Source organism: Pristis pectinata, chromosome 28, assembly GCF_009764475.1.
Source record: "Pristis pectinata isolate sPriPec2 chromosome 28, sPriPec2.1.pri, whole genome shotgun sequence".
Lineage (NCBI taxonomy): Eukaryota > Metazoa > Chordata > Chondrichthyes > Rhinopristiformes > Pristidae > Pristis > Pristis pectinata.
Window position 1 is genome coordinate 24427134 of NC_067432.1, and position 19687 is coordinate 24446820.

The following is a 19687-nucleotide window of genomic DNA, read 5'->3' on the forward strand; positions in this document are numbered from 1 at the left end:
GTATGTACAGACTGTTAATGATAGCTGAGGAGGTATAGATAGAGGAAGATGAATCTGAGCAGTAGAAAGCAAAGAGCAATGCTGGAATTGTGAAAAGCAGTACATAGCAGTTGTTTGAAATATGAAATAAAAGAAAATGCTTGAGACACTCAGCAGATCAGGTAACATGTAGAGAAAGAACAATTTGTTTATGTTACAGATGGAACAAAAGTAGATGGATTTCAACTGCACATTGTGTGGACACTGATAATAGAATGCCTATGAATGTAGATTGTAACATCAGATGATACTGATTTTAGAATGCTAGTTGATATTGATATTAAGATAGGATGAACAATGATTATGGATTTGACTATAACATTAGTTGGAGATTGGTTATTTAAAGGTGATGGATATTCTTTTTAAGTGATTATGGAAAGTTGATTGTTATTGTTCATAAATGGTTCAACACAGAAATACGGACACTGATTTTAGAATTCTGATCAATTTTAATTGCAAAACTGGTTATTGAACTCTGTGAATATTCTTTGTAATATCAGGTGGGTTCTGATTAGTTAAAACTGATGGATAGGGCTTGCAGGATCAGGTGAACAAAGATTATAGAAGGGAGACTAATATTGTTTGTAAAATTGGATTGACACAAATGATCAATAGCTGATAAAGTTTGATTGCAGTTCATATAACAATCTGACTGATATTGATTGTAATTTCTGATGGACATTGATCATTGAAAATTGATGGACATTGATTGTAAATTCAGTTTGGCAAAGATTACTGAAAGATAATGTATGTTACTTGTAAAATCAAATGGAGCTTGATTATTGCAAAGTGATAGACTTTGATTGTAAATCCAATTGGACACTGATTAATGAAATATGTTAGAAATTGATTGCAAGATTGACATCATTATTCTACGTTAATGGATATAACATAAAATCAGATTAATGCTGGTTACTGAATGTTGATGAAAATTGTTTGTAAAACAGATCGATACTGATCACTAAATGCTTCTGGCTATTTTACTGGAAAATCCGATGAACTTTGATGACTGAAAACTAATGGACAGTGATTGCAAATTTGAATAGAGACATTATTGAAGGCTGATGGATATTGATCTTAAAATAGAATGTGTACTGAGTGTTGGCAGATGAGTGAATACTGATGGATATTGATTTTAAAATCATATTGGATATCAATTTTAGAAAGATTTATTTAAAAATAAATATGCACAGAACATTGAAACTTGATGGATATTAATTGTAAGATGGGATTGATATTGATCACTGAACATTGATGGATATTGACTGTCAAATCAAATGGATGCTGATTGTTGAAAGATAACAGGCAATGATTCTAAAATCAGATGGAAGCTGATTATTGAAAGTTTATAGATACTGAATGTAAAATCAGATGGAAACTGATTTTTATATGCTAATTGAACAATTGTATAATCAGATGAAAATTGCTTATTGAAATCTGATGGATATTTATTTTAAAATCACACAATTGCTGATAAAAGAAAGCTGATGGATATTGATTTTAAAATTAGATGACAGTTGACTATCAAAAAAATGGGTATTGATTGTAAACTGGCATTTAACATTGAATATTGAACAGACACAGATTATTGAAAAATGGTTGATTTTGATTTTAAAATTGTATAGACAATTTATTGAAAGCTGATGGACATTGAAGAATTAGATGGATACAACTTATTGAAAGCAGATAGATTACTAATGTAAATTAGATGGAGGGACGTTATTTAAAATTAATGGATATTGATTGTAAAATCACATTTAGAACACTAAATAAGATGGAACATGATTACTGAGAGTGATGTATATTGATTTTAAAAGCACACGGATACTGATCTTAGCAATTTAATGGCTGCTTATTATAAAATGGAATTAACACTGATTATTGAAAGAGTGTATGGATATTGATTGTGCAATTGATGAATGGTGATTATTGGAAGCTCATGGATATTTTTTGCAAAATCATATTCATGCTGTTTACTGAAAACTGATGGATATTGATTGTAACATTGCACGGACACTGATGTTATTAAGCTAATACTATTCACTGCAAAATGTGATGGACACTGATTAATAAAAGCTGAAGTATATTGATTGTAAGATCTGATGGATTTGTGAAAGTTGGTGTAAGAACAGATGGACTCATATTTTTGAATTGTAAAGTCAGATGAATGTTAACAACAGGAAGATAATGGATCTTCATTGTAAAATCAGATGTAAGTGTTGATATTAAAATGAGATGGATGCTGGTTATTGAAAAAAGAAGGGTACTAATTGTAAAATTAGACAGCCACTGCTTTCAAAAAGCCACTGGATATTGATTGTTGGAATGCACAATGAATATTTATTGGTGATGGATATTAATTGAAAAGTCAGATGGTCTCTGGTTTTACAAAGCTTGTAGGTAGTCTTTGCAAAAAAGGACAGACAAATTATTGGAAGTTGATGAATATTGATTTTCAAATAACATGGAGATTGATCATTGAAGTACTGGTTGTAAAACTGGATTGTTACAGATTACTAGACCTGATGATTTTGATTTGAAAAATTATATAGGCACCAATACTAATACCAATTATGGAATGCTGATGGATATGGATTTTAATATTGGATGGACTAATTAAAGAAAATTATTTGATACTGATTAAAAAATGAATAAACACAGATTATTGAAAGGTGGTGGGTTTTAAATGTCAATTGAAAATGATCAATTTTACAGACAGGATATAGACAGTAACTGAGAGAATGATCATTGAAAATTGATGGACATTATTTATAAAATCAGATAGATATTGATTGTTGAAAGCTGCATTATATTAATTGCAAATTTGAATGGACACTGAATATTGAAAGCTTATGATCTTTACTTTAAAAGTAAAACTGGATTGTTACACATGGAGGCATATTAGAAATATAATAAATATTCACAATGAAATATGTGGACACATTATTAAAAACTGAAGGATATTGATTGTAAAATCAGAAGGATAATTTGCAAAAACTGATGAATAATAACAGAAAAACAAATAGAAAGTGGGGATACATAATGATTGTATAATAGGATGACACTGATACTTGATAGCTGATGAATTTAGATTGCAAAATCAATTGATTCTGATCACTGAATGATGATGGATATTGATTGTTAAATTGTTGGACACTGATGACTGAAAATTGGTGGACAATGAGTATTGAAAGCTGATTGTTATTAATTCTAAAAACACTTAAGTAGAAAGCTGATGGATATATTTTGTGAAGCCACATAAAGGCCTATCATTCAAATAGGATCTGCAATGATTTTTGAAGGTGCTGGATTTTGCTTGTAGAATTGTGTAGGCATAGTTTACTGAAAACTGATGAAGACTGGTTTCAAACATGGAAGAATACAGATTATTGGAAGTTGATGGATTGTGATTGCAAACTCAATGGAAAGTGATCACTGATAGCTGATCATTATTGGTCCATCCAAATTTGCAATTGGATGTTGATTTCAGAAAGTTGATGGATATTGCTTGTAAAATCATTTTGGAGCTGATTATTTAAAAGTGATGTCTATTGTTTGTAAAATGGGATTGATTTTGATCACAGAATACTGATATTGATTGCTAAATGGTGATTATTGAAAATCAACTCATATTATTAGTTAAATCCATTGGATACTGACTATTGGAAGATAATGGATATTGATTATAAAATGAAGTAAACTCCGAATATTGGGGGATGGTGATATTATTTATAAAAACAAAAGGGCTAATCTATCAGAAAGTTCATGCACAACGATTGTGAAATAGGATGGGCACTGATTATTGGAAGCAGGAGAGAGACAGTAACAGAGATTCCAGCAGTGAATAATTTTGACAATGAGTAATACAGATAATAAATGGAAGATATGGTCAGTGAGAAGTTCAGACAGTGAGACAGATACTTATTTATTAGTCACATGTACATCGAAACACGCAATGAAATGTGTCTTTCTGCGTTACTGAGAATGTTCTGGGGGCAGCTCACAAGTGTCACCACGCTTCTGGAGCCAACATAGCATGCCCACAACTTCCTAACCCACACATCTTTGGAATGTGGGAGGAAACCGGAGCACCCTGAGGAAACCCACACAGACACGGGAAAAACGTACATACTCCATACAGACAGCGGCAGGTTGCTGGCACTGTAATAGCATTATGCTAACCGGTACGCTACTGTGATGCCCCTGAGAGATCTGGGCAGTGGGAACGTAAGAACATAAGAAAATAAGCTAATGTAGGGCTTTGGCCCCTCATCACTCTCCAGCGTTGAGTATGATCATGGCCGATTGTTTAACTCGGCACAACTTTTCTGCAATAACCCCTTGTTCCCGCAATATTTGAAGAACTATCCATCTCGGTCTTGAATACATTTGGTGAATGAGCCTCCAATGTGTCTTCAGAGCTGTAGAACCTAGATCACTGGAGCAGGTAGATGGAATTTTGAAAGACTGGGAGACTGAGGGCTACGTGGACCTGGCACAAAGGAGGATTTGAAGCCTGGTGTAGATCAGCCTTCATTATATTGAATGGTTGGGGGGGGGGAGGCTTGAGGGACCAGATGGCCTACTCCTGCTCCTATTTTCTTGTATTCTTGTGCTCTCTGGATGAAGAAATTTCTTCTCATCTGAGTCCTGAATGCTGACCTTTACTTTAGAGGCTGTTACAGCTGGCTCTAGACCACCCAGCCAGGTGGAATAATCATCCCTACATCTACCTTGTCAAGCCATATAAGAATTTTGTATGCTTCAGTGTTATTACCTTTCATTCTTATGAATTTAAGAGAGTACAGGCCTTAGAAGAGAAAATGCTGGAAACACACAGCAGGTCAGGCAGCATCTTTGGAAAGAGAAACAGAGAGAACTTTACAAGTCAAAATCTCCCATTTTCTGTTTTCCTTTCAGATTTCCTGCATCTATAGTTTTCTGATTTTCAGAATACATGCTTATTTTGTTTGTACAACAAACTGGCCATTCCAGGAATCAATCTGTTGAACCTTCTTTGCACTCCCTCTATTGAAAATTTACCCTTCCTTAGGTAGGGAGACCAGATCGGCGCACAAAATTCCAGGTGCAATCTCACTAGGGCCCTGTATAGTTGGATATCTCTAGTCTTGGACTGATTTCTTGTTCAATTATGGCTGGCAAACCACTTGCAATCCTGCATGTAAACTTTCAATGATTCATGTACTCAGGTCCCTCCAAACACCAACAGTTTTCAATCTCTCATCATTTATAAAAAAATCTTATTTTTTTTACCACACAGGATGACCTCATTATGTTCCATCCATCATGTCCTTGCCCATTCACTTAGCCTGTCCATATCCCCCTGAAACCTCCCTGCATCCTTCTGTCAGCCCACAGTGCCACCCAGTTTTGTATCACTAACAGGAAAGGAAGAAGGTGCAGTGTGGTGTCCTGTTCCGATAATTCCCTGGGTGAACTGTTGGCTATTTGATAGACTGGTGGCCATGGGTGAGAAGTTCAGACAGAGAGAGACTTGGACAGTGAGTGGAAGAGTCGAACCGTAAGTGTGGGATTGTGACAGTGGGGGATTTGGAAGGTTAACTGGTGTGTACACTAAGTATTTCCATCACCTTGCTGGGGCAGAAGTCAGCCAGATTGTATTTCTCATGCTGTTTCTGAACAGGATCTGGGCAATGTTCCACACGTCAGGTAGATGCCAGTGATGTAACTGTACTGTCTGACTAGGGGTGCAGCCACGGGTCTTCAATACTCCTGCTAGGACGATGTCAGGGTGCATTGCTCCTGGTGTATGCACTGGTCTCAGTTGTCGCTTGGTATCACAAGGAGTGAACTGTATTTGCTTAAGTCTGACTTCTGGTGGGGATCTCAAGAGGAAGGTGAGAGGGATCATCCGCACGGCACTTCTGGCTGAACGTGGTTATGAATTCTTCAGCCTTGTCTCCAGCACTCACATGTTGGGCTGGTCCCACCTATCTGTATACCACTCCGGTGGATCTGTGCTGTCAGGGAGACAGTCTGTCAATGATGGAGGACTCTGGAAAGTTTTTTGTGAGCTATGATTCCATAACAGTGAGTGTGGCTTCGATATTCTGCCGATTTACTAGCCTGTGGAACACCTCTAGTCCCCAGCTTCGTGAGGAGGACTTTACAAGGTTGACTGAGCTGAGAGTGCCATGCCTGAATTTGGTGTCTAGGTCAATGGCCTTCTTGTTTTACTCTTGCTCTGTCTGAGCTCTGTGCTAATGGTACACCTGAGCAGCTTGAGGGCACTTGAGAATCAACTACATGGGGTGGGGTGGGTGGTGGGTCTGGAGTCACATAGAGGCCAGACTGGGTCCCTTTGCAGATTTCCTCCCTGGGGGGGTTTTACCACAGTCCAGTTGTGTTGGTGGCCATCATTACTAAGACTAGCTGTTGTTTTCCCATATTCCAGATTATTAAGTGAATTTTAAGTTCTTACTGTGTTTGAACTCGGGTCACCATTGCAGACACCCCATCCTGTAATGACAGAGCTACCCTTCTCCCTGTTCATTTCTGCCTAGCTCCCCATCATGCCTCTGAATATTCAATTCCAGCCTTGGACACCTTGCACCTTATCTCCCTCAGGAAGGGAATCGGCAAACAACCCAGCTTCACATCATGTCCATTTATTTCTACTTGTGTGGTCAACTCATCTACCTTGTCACAAGTGCTGCATGCGTTCCCATAAAGAGCCTTTAATTTTATCTTATCGCTTTGCTTTACTCTGACCCTATTTGTGCTGTACTGTTATATTTGTTCATTCTGCCACTTCCCAAAAGCTCCTGGTTATTGTTACCCCTGATGTTGCCCTATATTACTGCCTTCTTTCTCTCTTTCTTCCTAACTGCCCCTTGCCCTGAACATCTATCCTTTCTTTCCAGCTTAGCCTTACTCCCTCCTGATCTACCCTCAGGTTCCTTGTGTCCTGTCCACCATCCTCCACAATATCCTCCACAAAGATATTGGTCCTGTTCCCGCTGAGGTGCAACCCGTCTGCCTTATAGAGGTACCACTCAGAATTTAGGTTTACCACCCAGAGGTACTAACCAGAGGTGCCACCTAGGATTCGCCCAGAATCTAAATTCCATAATAACCTGTGCTTTCACCCAACCCCCACAACTCCCACCCCTCATCCCTGCATGGACTTGCCTCTGGCTGCATTGCCCAGAGAAGTCAGGGCTCTCACCAGTACTCAGCACCAATTATTGGTTGGTGAGCAAGATGGCTCCAGGAGACTCCTGCACTACCTGCTAGATGATCCTCCTCTGCACAGAGGGGCATCCTCCTCTGCTGTGCATCATTAAGCTGTGGAGTGACCAACTCCCAAAATGTGATATCCATGTAGCTCTCAGCCTCCAAGAGACTGCAGCTGTCACTTCATCTCTATAACCTGGTGCTCGAGCTGCTGCAGTTGGTGACTTTTCCCACACATGTGCTTGTTTAGACTATGGGAAGTATCTGGGATTTCCTACATAGCACAAGATGTACAATCCATATGTGCCAGCTAATCTGAAAATTCTCTACCTAGCAGGCTATTAACTAACCTACCTGGAATTAACTTAAAACTTTAAGAAAGCCAAATATATATCATCACTTTCTGACTTCTGACATCACAGTTTCAAAATTCTGCTGTTGTTAAGCTGCTCCTGTTGAGTCCACTGTCGAGTTGCTCCTACTGACCCTGTTCATCATCACCCTGTCTCACCAAAGCCCCTTACTCAGCAGAGCCTCACTCTGAGGACCATTATATCCAGACTTCACTCACTAAGTCTGTGAGCATCTTAGAGAAAATGTTAAGTGGTCGGAGTCACATCTCGCACCAAGGAAGATGGTTGTTGGAAGTCAATTATCCCAGCCCCAGGACATCACTGCAGGAGTTCCACAGGACAGTGTCCTAGACCCAGTCATCTTCAGATGCTTCATCAAAGACCTCCTTTGCACCTTACAATTAGAAGTGGGGTGTTCGCTGATGACTGAACAATGTTCAATTCCATTTGCAACCCCCAGCCCATGCCTACCTGCAGCAAGACCTAGACAATCATGGGCTGATAAGTGGCAGGTAACTGTGCCACGAAAGTGCCAGGCAATAACAATCTCCAGTAAGAGACAGTCTAACCACCTACCCTTGTTCTTCAAAGGCATTACCATCACTGTGCCCCTGATCATCAACAACTTAATGGTCACCATTGACCAGAAACTCTCCTGGACCAGCCACATAATTACAGAAGCAGGTGAGAGGCTAAGTAACCTGTGGCAAGTGACTCACCTCATGACACCTCAAAGCTTTTCCACAAAGTACAAGTCAGGATTGTGTTGGAATACTCCCCACTTTCCCAGAAGATGCAGCACCAACATATCCCAAGAAATTCAACACCATTCAAGACCTTGATTGGTGCCCCTCTATTCAACCCCTCTGCCACTGGAACATCAGGGGTGCAGTGTGTGCCATCTACAAACTGTTACTTTCCCAAGTTACTCCAACAGCACCTCCCAAACCCCATGACTTCTATCACCAAGAAGGACAAAGGCGGCAGGTGCATGGGAATACCTGCATGTTCTTTCCAAGCCTAAATCCTGGAACTCCCTCACCATCCCCACTGTGGGGGCACCTTTACCAGAAGGACTGCAGTGGATCAAGAAAGGAGCTCACTGCCACTTTCTCAATCACAATTAAGAATGGGCAATAAATATTGGCGTTGCCAGTAATGCCCAGACTCCAGAAAACAAATAGTCACAGAGCTATACAGCATGGAAACAGGCCCTTCAGCCCAACTCGTCCATGCTGACCAAGTTTCCTACTTGAGCTGGTACAATTTACCCACACTTGGCCCATGTCCCTCTAAACCTTTCCTATCCGTGTACCTGTCTAATGTCTTTTAAACATTGTAATTGTACCCGCCTCCACCACTTCTTCTGGCAGCTCGTTCCATATACACACCACCCCCTATGTGAAGAAGTTGCCCCTCAGGTCTCTTTTAAATCCTTCCCCTCTTACCTTAAACCTATGCCCTCTTGTTTTAGACTCCCCTACTCTGGAAAAAAAACTGTGGCCATCCAGGTTATCCGTGCCCCTTGTGATTTTATAAACTTCTATAAGGTCATCCCTCAACCTATGCTCCAGGGAAAACAGTCCCAGCCTCTCCAGTCTCTCCTTATACCTCAAACCCTCCAGTCCCGGTAACATCCTTGTGAATCTCTTCTGTACTCTAGACAGTGATAGCAAAGGTAGCAATTCAGGCAGCAAGAGAGAGATTCTGACAATGAGAGGTTTGCACAGTGAGGGGTGCAGACGAGGACAGAGAGTAAGAAATGTAGACAGAAATTGGGAGGCTTGACCAGAGACATTCAAACTGCCAGAGTTTAAGCAGTGAATGCAATATTCATACAGGAATGGAGTTGGACAATGAGAGTTTCAGGCGATGAGAGTTTTGGACAGGGAAAAATATCAGGTAGAGGTTTGAACAGTGAGGGTCTCTGACTGAGACTGGTAGATTTGGACAGTGAGTGAGTGATTCAGACACTGAGCATCACTTCACAGCCCAGTCCATCACAGGCTCCCCACCTCCTTCCATCCAGTCCACCTTCACCCTGCCTTACTCCAGGAAGGTTAGCAGTATGGTCAAAGATGCAGCCACCCCTGGCCATTCCCTTTTTTCTCTTCTACCTTCTGGGAGAAGATACAGGAGCTTGAAAACCCAGACGTCCAGACTTAAGACCAGCTTATTCCCCGCTGCTATCAGACTTCTGACCCATTCACCTTTCACACCCCCTTGCCAGTGGTGCTGCCACGTTCTCGGCTCTTTCTACCTCTTTCGGTTATTCCCTTATCGTGACTTTAGCATTTCTTCTTGCACAACTTCAGATTGCACTCTCCGTTGTTTTGCACTGGTCGCTGTGTTTATTATTACCATGTAAACTTTTTAGTCTGTGGGCTTCACGCGAGTCAGGGATTTCATTGCACCCTGGTGTGTGTGTGACAATGAACTAATTTGAATCTGAGCAGTACGGGCTGCGAGATTTTTCCACAATGAGTGAGGCGTTCAGGCACGGCGGGATTCAGTCGAAGGTGAGAGATTCACCCCGGTGAATGAGTCAGCGGTGAAACTGGGCAGTGAGATTCGGAACACGAGAGATCCCGAGAGTGGGCTGAGAAATGTCAGCAGCGAGAGATTTGACCCGAGTGAGTTTTAGATGAAACTTCCAGCGACAGTGAGTGAGAGATTCGGGCACAGACATTCGGGCAATGGGAAATGCAGGCACTGAACGTCCCGGGCTGGTTGAGATTCCAAGGGGAAGATCCTGGCACAGAGCACAGGAGTTGAGCGCCGGTACATTCAGCCCCGAATGTGACCTCAGCTCAGCCTGGGCAGAGCCCAGGGGACAGTGGCGATGCAGGAGACTGCAGATGCTGGAGTCTGGAGCAACACACTAAATGCTGGAGGATCTCAACGGCTCGGGCAGCATCTGTGGAGGGAAATAGCAGGGAGGTTAAATGTCTAACGCGGGTTCGCCGCAGACCGCAGACCGCATGCCCATGCCCATGCCCATGCCCAAACACACACACACACACACACACACACACACACACACACACAGGTTAAATGTCGCTGTTACTGGCAGCGTTTAGACGGAAGCGCCGATGAATGAAGTGGAGCTGGTCACCTGTCAGTGTCGCTTTAAACAGGCGGGACTCGCTCGGTGAGGTGGGACCGACCAATCGGTTGCCGGCAGCCCGGTGCTTAAAGGCTGCTCGCCACCAACTGCCCCGAGTGCTCGCTGCTGCTCTTCGCGGGGTCCCTGTGCATCGTGCGGCTCAAGCAAGGGCGCAGACCGGCAGTGACCCATGGCTGAGAACGGCGTGATGGACAACGGCGAGACGGACAGAGAGCAGCAGCCGAAGCCGGCGAAAAACCTGCGAGTGAAGTACACGAAGGTGTGTGAGCGGTCCGGGTGATGGGGTTTTGGTGAATGCTGTGGGTCGGGCTCGGCAGGTTTATCCCGGGCCGGATTCTGTGGGAGCCCGAGAACGGGACAGACCCTGTGTGATCCGAATTCAGCCTTCCTTGTATTAATGATAAGGGTGGGATCCCGTTAATCTGGGTCAGTGTAGGGAGCAGGGATGCGGAGTTGAACAGCAATAGGGACAGATGTGAGGGCTGTCTTGTCACTGGTTAGAGGGTCAACCGAAATAACCGCACCGGTGGAGAACGGTTCAGGGAGCAGGTGGCGACGGGTTGGAGGAGTTCGCCGGCGCGGAGTCGGGGTTACCACTAACGGGGACAGATAAGATCCGGATGGACGCGATCTGCTCCATATTCAGTGTGAGCCTCACCAGCAGCAGATAATCGCAGGTCTGCGGCGGTGCGCGGTGAACCGGAGTCAGTGTGAACCCTTCGAGGTGCAGAGGAGGACGGACTTGGACAGGTTCACCTCGATCCAGGTTTAGTGCCAACGGCTTCAGAAACAAGTGGGAAGAGATCTTTGATCAGGACTCAGAGGAGAAGGGACGGAGAACATTCTGGTGGGATCCCTATCAGCAGTTGTAGGAACTGATGCCGGCGCATTTGGAGAGTGTCACTACCATGCCCTTGAGTCGCGAATGGTAAGAGAGGTTTTTGGAAACTTCATTCACGTCAAGTTGAGTTTATTGTCGGTGAGGTACAGGTACAACGAAAAACTAGCTTGCGGCAGCATCACAGGCACGTACATTCAGGTATCACACACAACAGACATTCCTCAAGACAGAGGGAAATACTTTTTGCACTAATGTATTGTTTTGCACAACCAGAGACAAGTCCACGTAGTGCAAGATATGGTCCGTCGTGTTCCGTTGCTGAGGTAGGATTAGGGTTATACAGGTCGGTTTAAGGACCTGATGGTTGTAGGAAAGTAGCTGTTCCTGAACCTGGTGGTGTGGAACTTCAGGCTTCTGTACCTCCTGCCCGACGGTAGCAGCGAGAAGAGGGCATGGCTCGGATAGTGGGGATCCTTGATGATAGATGCTGCCTTCTTGATGCCGCACCTCCTGTAGATGCTGCCCATGGTGGGGAGGGCTGTGCCTGTGATAATTTATGTTCTGTGACCACCACTCTCTGCAGCCTCTTGCATTCTTGTGCATTGGAATTGCTGTAGCAGGCCATGATGCAACCAGTTGGGATACTTTCTACCCTGTATTTGTAGAAGTTTGTTTGAGTATTTGGTGACATCCAAATTCAGCACAAACAGCATTATGACCGCACAACCGATATGGGAAGTTCTGGTGATCTGGGTTCACTGGGAACTGCAATAACTCCATCTACACATTTGCAGATGATACCACTGTAATGGGCTGAATCTCAAATAATGATGAGTCACAGTACAGGAGGGAGATAGAGAGCTTAGTGACATGGTGTCAGCAACCTTTCCCTCAATGTCTGCAAAACATAAGAGCTGGTCACTGACTTCAGGAAGGGGGCAGTGTACATGCACCTGTCTACATCAATGGTACTGAAGTTGAGAGGGTTGATAGCTTCAAATTCCTAGGAGTGAACATCACCAATAGCCTGTCCTGGTCCAACCACATAGATGTCACGGCCAAGAAAGCTCACCACTGCCTCTACTTCTTCAGGAGGCTAAAGAAATTTGGCACATCCCTGTTGACCCTCACCAATTTTTGTCAATGCACATAGAAAGCATCCTATCTGGATGCATCATGACTTGGTACGGCAACTGCTCTGCCCATGACACAAGAAACTGCAGAGAGATGTGGACATAGCCCAGCGCATCACAGAAACCAGTAACCCCCCACCCCACCTTCCCATGGACTCTGTCCATACTTCTTGCTGCCTCAGTAAAGCAGTCAGCATAACCAAAGACCTCACCCACCCCCGACGTTCTTTCTTCTCCCCTCTCCCATCAGGCAGGAGATACCAAAGCCTGAAAGCACATGCCACTAGGCTCAAGGACAGCTTCTATCCTACAGTTATAGGAGAATTGAATGGTTTCCGAGTACAATAACATGAACTCTTGACCTCACAATCTACTTCATTATGACCTTGCACCTTATTGTCTACCTGCACTGCACTTTCTCTGTAGCTGTTACACTTTATTCTGCATTCTGTTATTGTTTTACCCTGTACTACCTCGATGCACTGTGTAATGAATTGATCTGTATGAACGGTGTGCAAGACAAGTTTTTCACTGTACCTCAGTACATGTGACAATAACAAACCAATTCCAATAGGAACACATGTCACCACACTGTAGGAAGGATGTGATGGCACTGGAGAGGGTGCAGAGGAGGTTTACCAGGATTGGCAGGCTGGGCTTGTCATCCTTTGAGCAGGGGAGGCTGACGGGGGACCTGGCAGAGGAATACAGAAGTATGGGGGGCATAGAAAAGATAAATAGGAGGAAATATTCCCCCATAGCAAAGTTGTCTAAAACTAGTGGACATCACTACAGGAAAGATGTGGAAGCCATAGAGAAGGTACAGAGGAGATTTACAAGGACACTGCCTGGAATGCACAGCATGCCTTATGAAAGCAGGTTGAGGGAACTCGGCCTTTTCTCCTTGAAGAGACGGAGGATGAGGGGGGACCTGATAGAGGTGTATAAGATGATGAGAGGTATTGATCGGGTAGATAGTCAGAGGCTTTTCCCCAGGGCTGAAATGGTTGTCACAAGAGGACATAGGTTTAAGGTGCTGGGGAGTAGATATAGAGGAGATGTCAGGGGTAAGTTTTTTACTCAGAGTGGTGAGTGCGTGGAATGGGCTGTCGGAAACAGTGGTGGAGGCGGATACGATAGGGTCTTTCAAGAGACTGTTAGATAGGTCCATGGAGCTGAATAAAATAGAGGGCTATTGGTAAGCCTAGAAATTTCTAGGGTAGGGACATGTTCGGCACAGCTTTGTGGGCTGAAGGGCCTGAATTGTGCTGTAGTTTTTCTATGTTTCTATACTGTAAGTTTAAGGTAAGGAACAAGAGTTAGAGGGTATCTGAGCAAGAACTTTTCCACCCAAAGGGTGTTGGAATCTGGAACGCACTATCTGAGAGGATGGTGGAGGCAGAGACTCTCACAACATGCAAGTATCCAGATGAGCACTTGAAATGCCAAGGCGAAGGAGGATATGGGTTAAGTGCTGGGTAATGGGATTAGTATAGATAAGTGTTTGATGGCTGGCATGGACTTGGTAGGGTGAAGGACCTGTTTGTGCTGTGTGAGAAAGGGGTTGGACAGCCTCACTCTAATCCAGAATCAGTGAGCTGTCAGAGCAACAGGAGAACATATGTGGCCAGATTTACTGTGAGGTGGATTCAGTGTATACAATTAAAGGAATGGATGAGGACAGATTGGGACAGTGTCATTCTGAACCAGATCCTAAGAAAACAACAATAGGAACTGATGGGAACAGTTCACGCAGGTTCTCTGTAGTCCCGATTCAGTGCAAGCGGCAAAAGAAAGAGGGGAGAACTGGGCTGGTCCACTATGATAGGACTCACCGTGACACTAGCCAGATGTGACGGGACACATTTGAGCAGGTTCACTTTTGACTGGATTCTACGCAAACACTAATTGGAACTGACCAGAAGTGGACAGATCCACATCTTGTGTGAATGGATTTGGAATGGAACACTGTGATCCGGATTTGGTGTGAACTATAATCAGAGCACATGAGAATAAGTACAGACAGGTTCATTGTTGCACATGTTCAGGGAGAACAGCAATAGGGATAGATGAGAACAAATGTATTCGGTGTGGACAAATGTAGCCTGCCAGGCAGCAGTGGTTCCTATCCTGTTGTACACTTCTGAGAGCTGGATTGCCCCCAGCAGACACATCAATACACTGGAAAGATACCACCAAAGCTGTCTCCATAAAATCCTCCAAATGCACTGCCAGGATAAGTGTTCTCTCTGAGGCCAATGTCCCCAGCACTGAGCCCCAGTAACATTCAGTTGACTCCAAAGGATAGGCCATAATGTTTGCATGCCCAACACCAGTCTCCTGAAACAGACACAGAAGAACTGTATCCCCACGGACTCCCGGCCTGTGGAGAAGGAGCATTTAGGCTGGCACTGGGAACCTCAAGTCCATGTGTTAGGAACACACAGACACCCCAGTGTAAATAATGAAAGGAACACACCACATCACAGACCACCCATCCATCCCCCCCCCACCCCCCACCCCCCCCCCCCTTCAGGGACCTCTTTCCCCATCTGTAGGAGAGACTAAGATTCTCACATTGGTCTCATTCAGAGCCCATAGAAACAGAGTGGGAGGAAGTCATCCTCGATCCAGAGGGTCCATCTAGGAAGTAAGAAGAATTAGAATGGATGACATCTGATTTAGATTGATTCACTGCGATCCACATTCTGCATGTGAAGCATTGGTTTATTATTGTCACTTGTACTGAGGTACAGTGGAAAAACTTGTCTTGCATACCAATCGTACAGGTCAATTCTTTACACAGTACAGTTACATTGAGTTAGTACAGAATGTATTGAGGTAGTACAGGTAAGAACAATAACAGTATAGAATAAAGTGTCACAGGTACAGAGAAACTGCAGTGCAGGTAGACAATAAGGTGCAAGGTCACAACAAGGTAGCTTGAGGTCAGAGTCCATCTCATTGTATAACGGAACCATTTAATAGTCTTATCGCAGTGGGGTAGAAGCTGTCCTTAAGGCTGGTGGTAAGTGCCCTCAGGCTCCTGTTTCTTCTACCTGATGCAAAAGGAGAGAAGAGAGAATGACCTGGGTGGGTGGGGTCTTTGATTATGCTGGCTGCTTCACCAAGGCAGCGAGAGGTTTAGACAGTCCATGGAGGGGAGGCTAGTTTCCATGACATGCTGGGCTGTGTCCACAACTCTCTGCAGTCTCTTGCGGTCCTGGGCAGAGCAGTTGCCATACCAAGCTGTGATGCATCCAGGTAGGATGCTTCAGATAATAGAAATAGATTTGGACAGATTAACTGCAATCCTGATTCAAGAGCAAAGGAACTGATGCAAACACATCTGGAGAGGTCCACTGTGATCCAGATTCAGTGTGGATTTAAAGGAACTACTGAGTAGTGGACAGATGCAATGTGATTCAGATTCATTGTAGAAAGTTAAAGAACAGATTTGGACAAATTTGTTCTGATCCAGATTCAGTATAAACTGGACTAAGAATACATGGAGACAGATTTGGCAGAATGTCTAATCTGGATTTAGTGGGAATGGTAAGGAAAGCTGAGAACAGGTTTGGACAGGACATCTAGAACAAAAACAGAACACTGCAAGAACTCAGTGGGTCAAGCAGCATCTGTAGAGGCAAAAGGTGTAAGTACTTAAGCAGGGTCTTGACCCAAAAAATCGGCCTGTGCCTTTTGATTCCTTTCTTTTTTGATCAGTGTGATTGAGTTCTGTACAGAGGGAGCAGACGAGAACAGGCTTGGATAGGGTCCTATTAGTCTTATGGAACTGGACAGACCCATTATGATCCCGATTCTCTGTGAGCAGTAAGAGGAACTGAGGCAAACCCATTTGGACAGGTTTACATTAATCTGCATCCAGCAAGAACATCATGAGAATAGATTGGAACAAATTTTAAAAGGTCCTTTCTAATCCAGATTCGATATAAGCAGTACTACTAGTACAAGAGATCAGGTTTGCAAGGTCCTGGTGATCTGGAGTCAGTGTGAACAGTAATAGGAACTGATGCAAGCACGTTTGGACAAGTTCACTTTGATACAGATTCAGAGTCAACAGTAATACGAACAGATGAGAACAGATCTCAAGAAGGGAAAGAGTGGAGAGAGCCAAGAGGATGTCGATCATAGACGTAGACCAAGATTGTCCAGGTGACACATGTCCTGTTGGTGCTGCCTAGGAGATAATCACAGCTGAGCTTTCTGTAGGAGGGTGGATAGAGGAAGATGACTGAGAGCAGCAGAGATGAGGATGAATGCCGGAACTATGAGATACAGTACACAGCTATATTTGGAAAACAAATAAAAAAGAATGTTTGAAATACTGAACAGATCAGGCAGCATCTGTGGAGAGGGAAAAACTGAGTTAATGTTCCAAATGGATGACCTTACTTCAAACTGGCCGATTCTGGCACAAACCAGAAAGGCTGGTTATCTGAAATTCAATATTGAGTCTGAAGGGCTGCAGTGTGTGTCTCAATGGAAGATGAGGTGCTGTTCCTCAAACTTGCATTGGGCTTCTTTGGAGCAATGTAGGAGGCCAAAGACAGAGTGGAAGAGGAAGAAATTAAAGTGATAGGTGACTGAGAGCTCAGGATTACCAATATAGACTGAAGGGCGGTGTTGTGCAAAGTGGTTACCTAATCTGCACTTGGTTTCTCCATTGTGAAGGACACCATAGTGAGCACCAAATGCAGTATACAACACTGGAAGGAGTGTAGATGAATTGTTCCTTCTCCCACAAGGATGTTTGGATCTGTAGATGGTGAGAAGAGGTAAAGGGGCAGGTGTTGTATCACCTGTGATGCACAGGAAAATGTCACGAGACAGGGTAGAGTACACAAGGGAGTTGTGAAGAGAACAGTCCCTTCAGGATGCTGAAAAGAGAGGGGAGAACACCACCCTTTCACGGACATTCGCATTATTCACTCCACCTCTACCCCTTCTTTCACACTTGTTTGGCACTTGTCCAGTTCTGACAAAGGATCTTCAACTTGAAATTTTAACTCTGTTTCCCTTTCTACCGATGCCACCTGATCTGTGGAGTGTTTTCAGCATTTTCTGTTTTTATTTCAGATTTCTAGCAACTGCAGTTCTTGCGTTTTGTTTGAGATCTGAATTCAGTGTGATCAATGATAGGATGTGATAGTTTCACTGTGGTCCAGATTAAGTACAAACAGTAGCCAGAACTGATATTGGGGTTCAGAAGTGATTTTTTTTTTTGTGTGTGGTTGCTAGTGACTGTGACCATTAAATATGAACCGCTTTGCACAGATTCACTGTCTTCCAGATGTAGTCTGTGCAGTATTGGAACAGATATGAACAGGTGTGAACTGATTCACTTTGATCCGAATGCAAACATGTCCAATATGAATAGATCAGGAAGGATACCGTGTGTTTGAGGTGGGATGAGAGTGGCAGTTGGAACACATGTGGACAAGGTGTGATGGGATTTTCTGTGATGCAGATTCACTCTAAGAACTAATACCAAAGCAGATGAACTGATAGAACATTGAACATAGAACAGTGCAGCACAGGAACAGGCCCTTCAGTCCACAATGTTGTGCTGATCCAATTACATAAGTAATAAAATACCCAACTAAACGAATCCCTTCTGCCTACACAATGTCCATATCCTACCATTTCTCTCTCATTCATGTGCCTATCTGAGAGCTTCTTGAATGCCCCTATCATATCTGCCTCCACCACCACCCCAGGCAGTGCATTCCACGCACCCACCACTGTGTGTTTAAAAAAAAATAGTTGCCCTGTTTGCTTAAAAAAAGCAGTTGCACTGTTATCCAGATACAGATCAATAGCAGGAGCAAACATGAAGAGATCTGAACAGGTTGACTGCATTTGGATTCAGTGTGAGCAGTAATAGTAACAAATCTGAAGAGATTCACTGTAATCCAAATACTACAAGCCACAAATGGAACTGACAAGAAGATTTGTTGTAACCAGATTTATTATGAGCAGTGATGGGAACATATCTGAGTAAATCGGAACAGTTTTATTGCAATCCTAACTCGGTGAGAACAGTGTATAAATCAGATGTGAACAAAATCACTGTAGTTCAGTGTGAACAGAAATAGGAACAGATGTGAACAAGATTGCACAATTATGTTGCGACCCTGGTTCAATGTGGGTAATGATCGGAGCAGGTACGAACAGAACTGAACGGGGTCACTGTGACAGGGGTTGAGTGTGAGCAGCAGGAATGAACAGGGCAGGTCTGAACAGAGTCATTTCGATCCAGTATTGGCAACAATAGGAAAAAAGATGAACAGCACTGAACATATTCACTGTGCTTTGGATTCGATACAAACAGCATGAGAAATGGATGTGAACAGATCGGAACTAATGAGCTGTGGTCCAGGAAGTGACGAGATAAGATTCCCTGGGATCTGGGAGGTGTGCTCGTTGTAATAGCTGCATGAAAATATCTGAAGAAATTGACTGATGGCAACGCAGTGGGGACAGTGATAGGAACAGATGTGAATAGGATCAAATAGATTTACTGTAGTGTGCTCTCAATGTGACCAGTAACACAGAGATCCCCACAGATTTATTGTGATCCAGGTTCAATCCTGACCTCCGGTGCTGTCTGTGCGGAGTTTGCACGTTCTGCGTGACGCGTGGGTTTCCTCTGGGTGCTCTGGTTTCCTCCCACATCCCAAAGATGTATGGGCTGGTAGGTTAATTGGCCGCTGTAAGTTGCTCCCAGTGGGTAGGTGAGCGGTAGAATCGGTGGTGGGGGAGGGGGGCCAGTTGATGAGAGTGTGAGGAGAATAAAAGATTCTAACTCTGTGTTGAATCAGTGTAAATGGATGGTTGATGCTCAGTGGGCTGAAGGGCCTGTTTCCTTGCTGTATCTCTCCATGACACTGTGACTCTGAATTGAACTGGAGTAGGAACAGGTCTGATTGGTCTTATTTGTGATCTGGATTTG

At 43.6% G+C, this 19687-nt stretch overlaps 1 protein-coding gene across 2 annotated transcripts in view; it reads left to right on the forward strand.

Moving 5' to 3' along the window:
* The first annotated feature begins 10747 nt into the window (after positions 1-10747).
* aldh1a3 (aldehyde dehydrogenase 1 family, member A3) overlaps positions 10748-19687 on the forward strand; it is a 97431-nt gene continuing 88491 nt past the window's right edge. The window contains exon 1 of one of the 2 annotated variants that reach the window (XM_052040410.1): positions 10748-10996. In XM_052040410.1, coding sequence (XP_051896370.1) covers positions 10907-10996 — 90 coding nt within the window. In that variant the 5' untranslated portion in view covers positions 10748-10906. Of the gene's footprint in view, positions 10997-11553; positions 11666-19687 lie in introns of those variants that run through there. The other variant, XM_052040411.1, reaches the window with a different exon arrangement.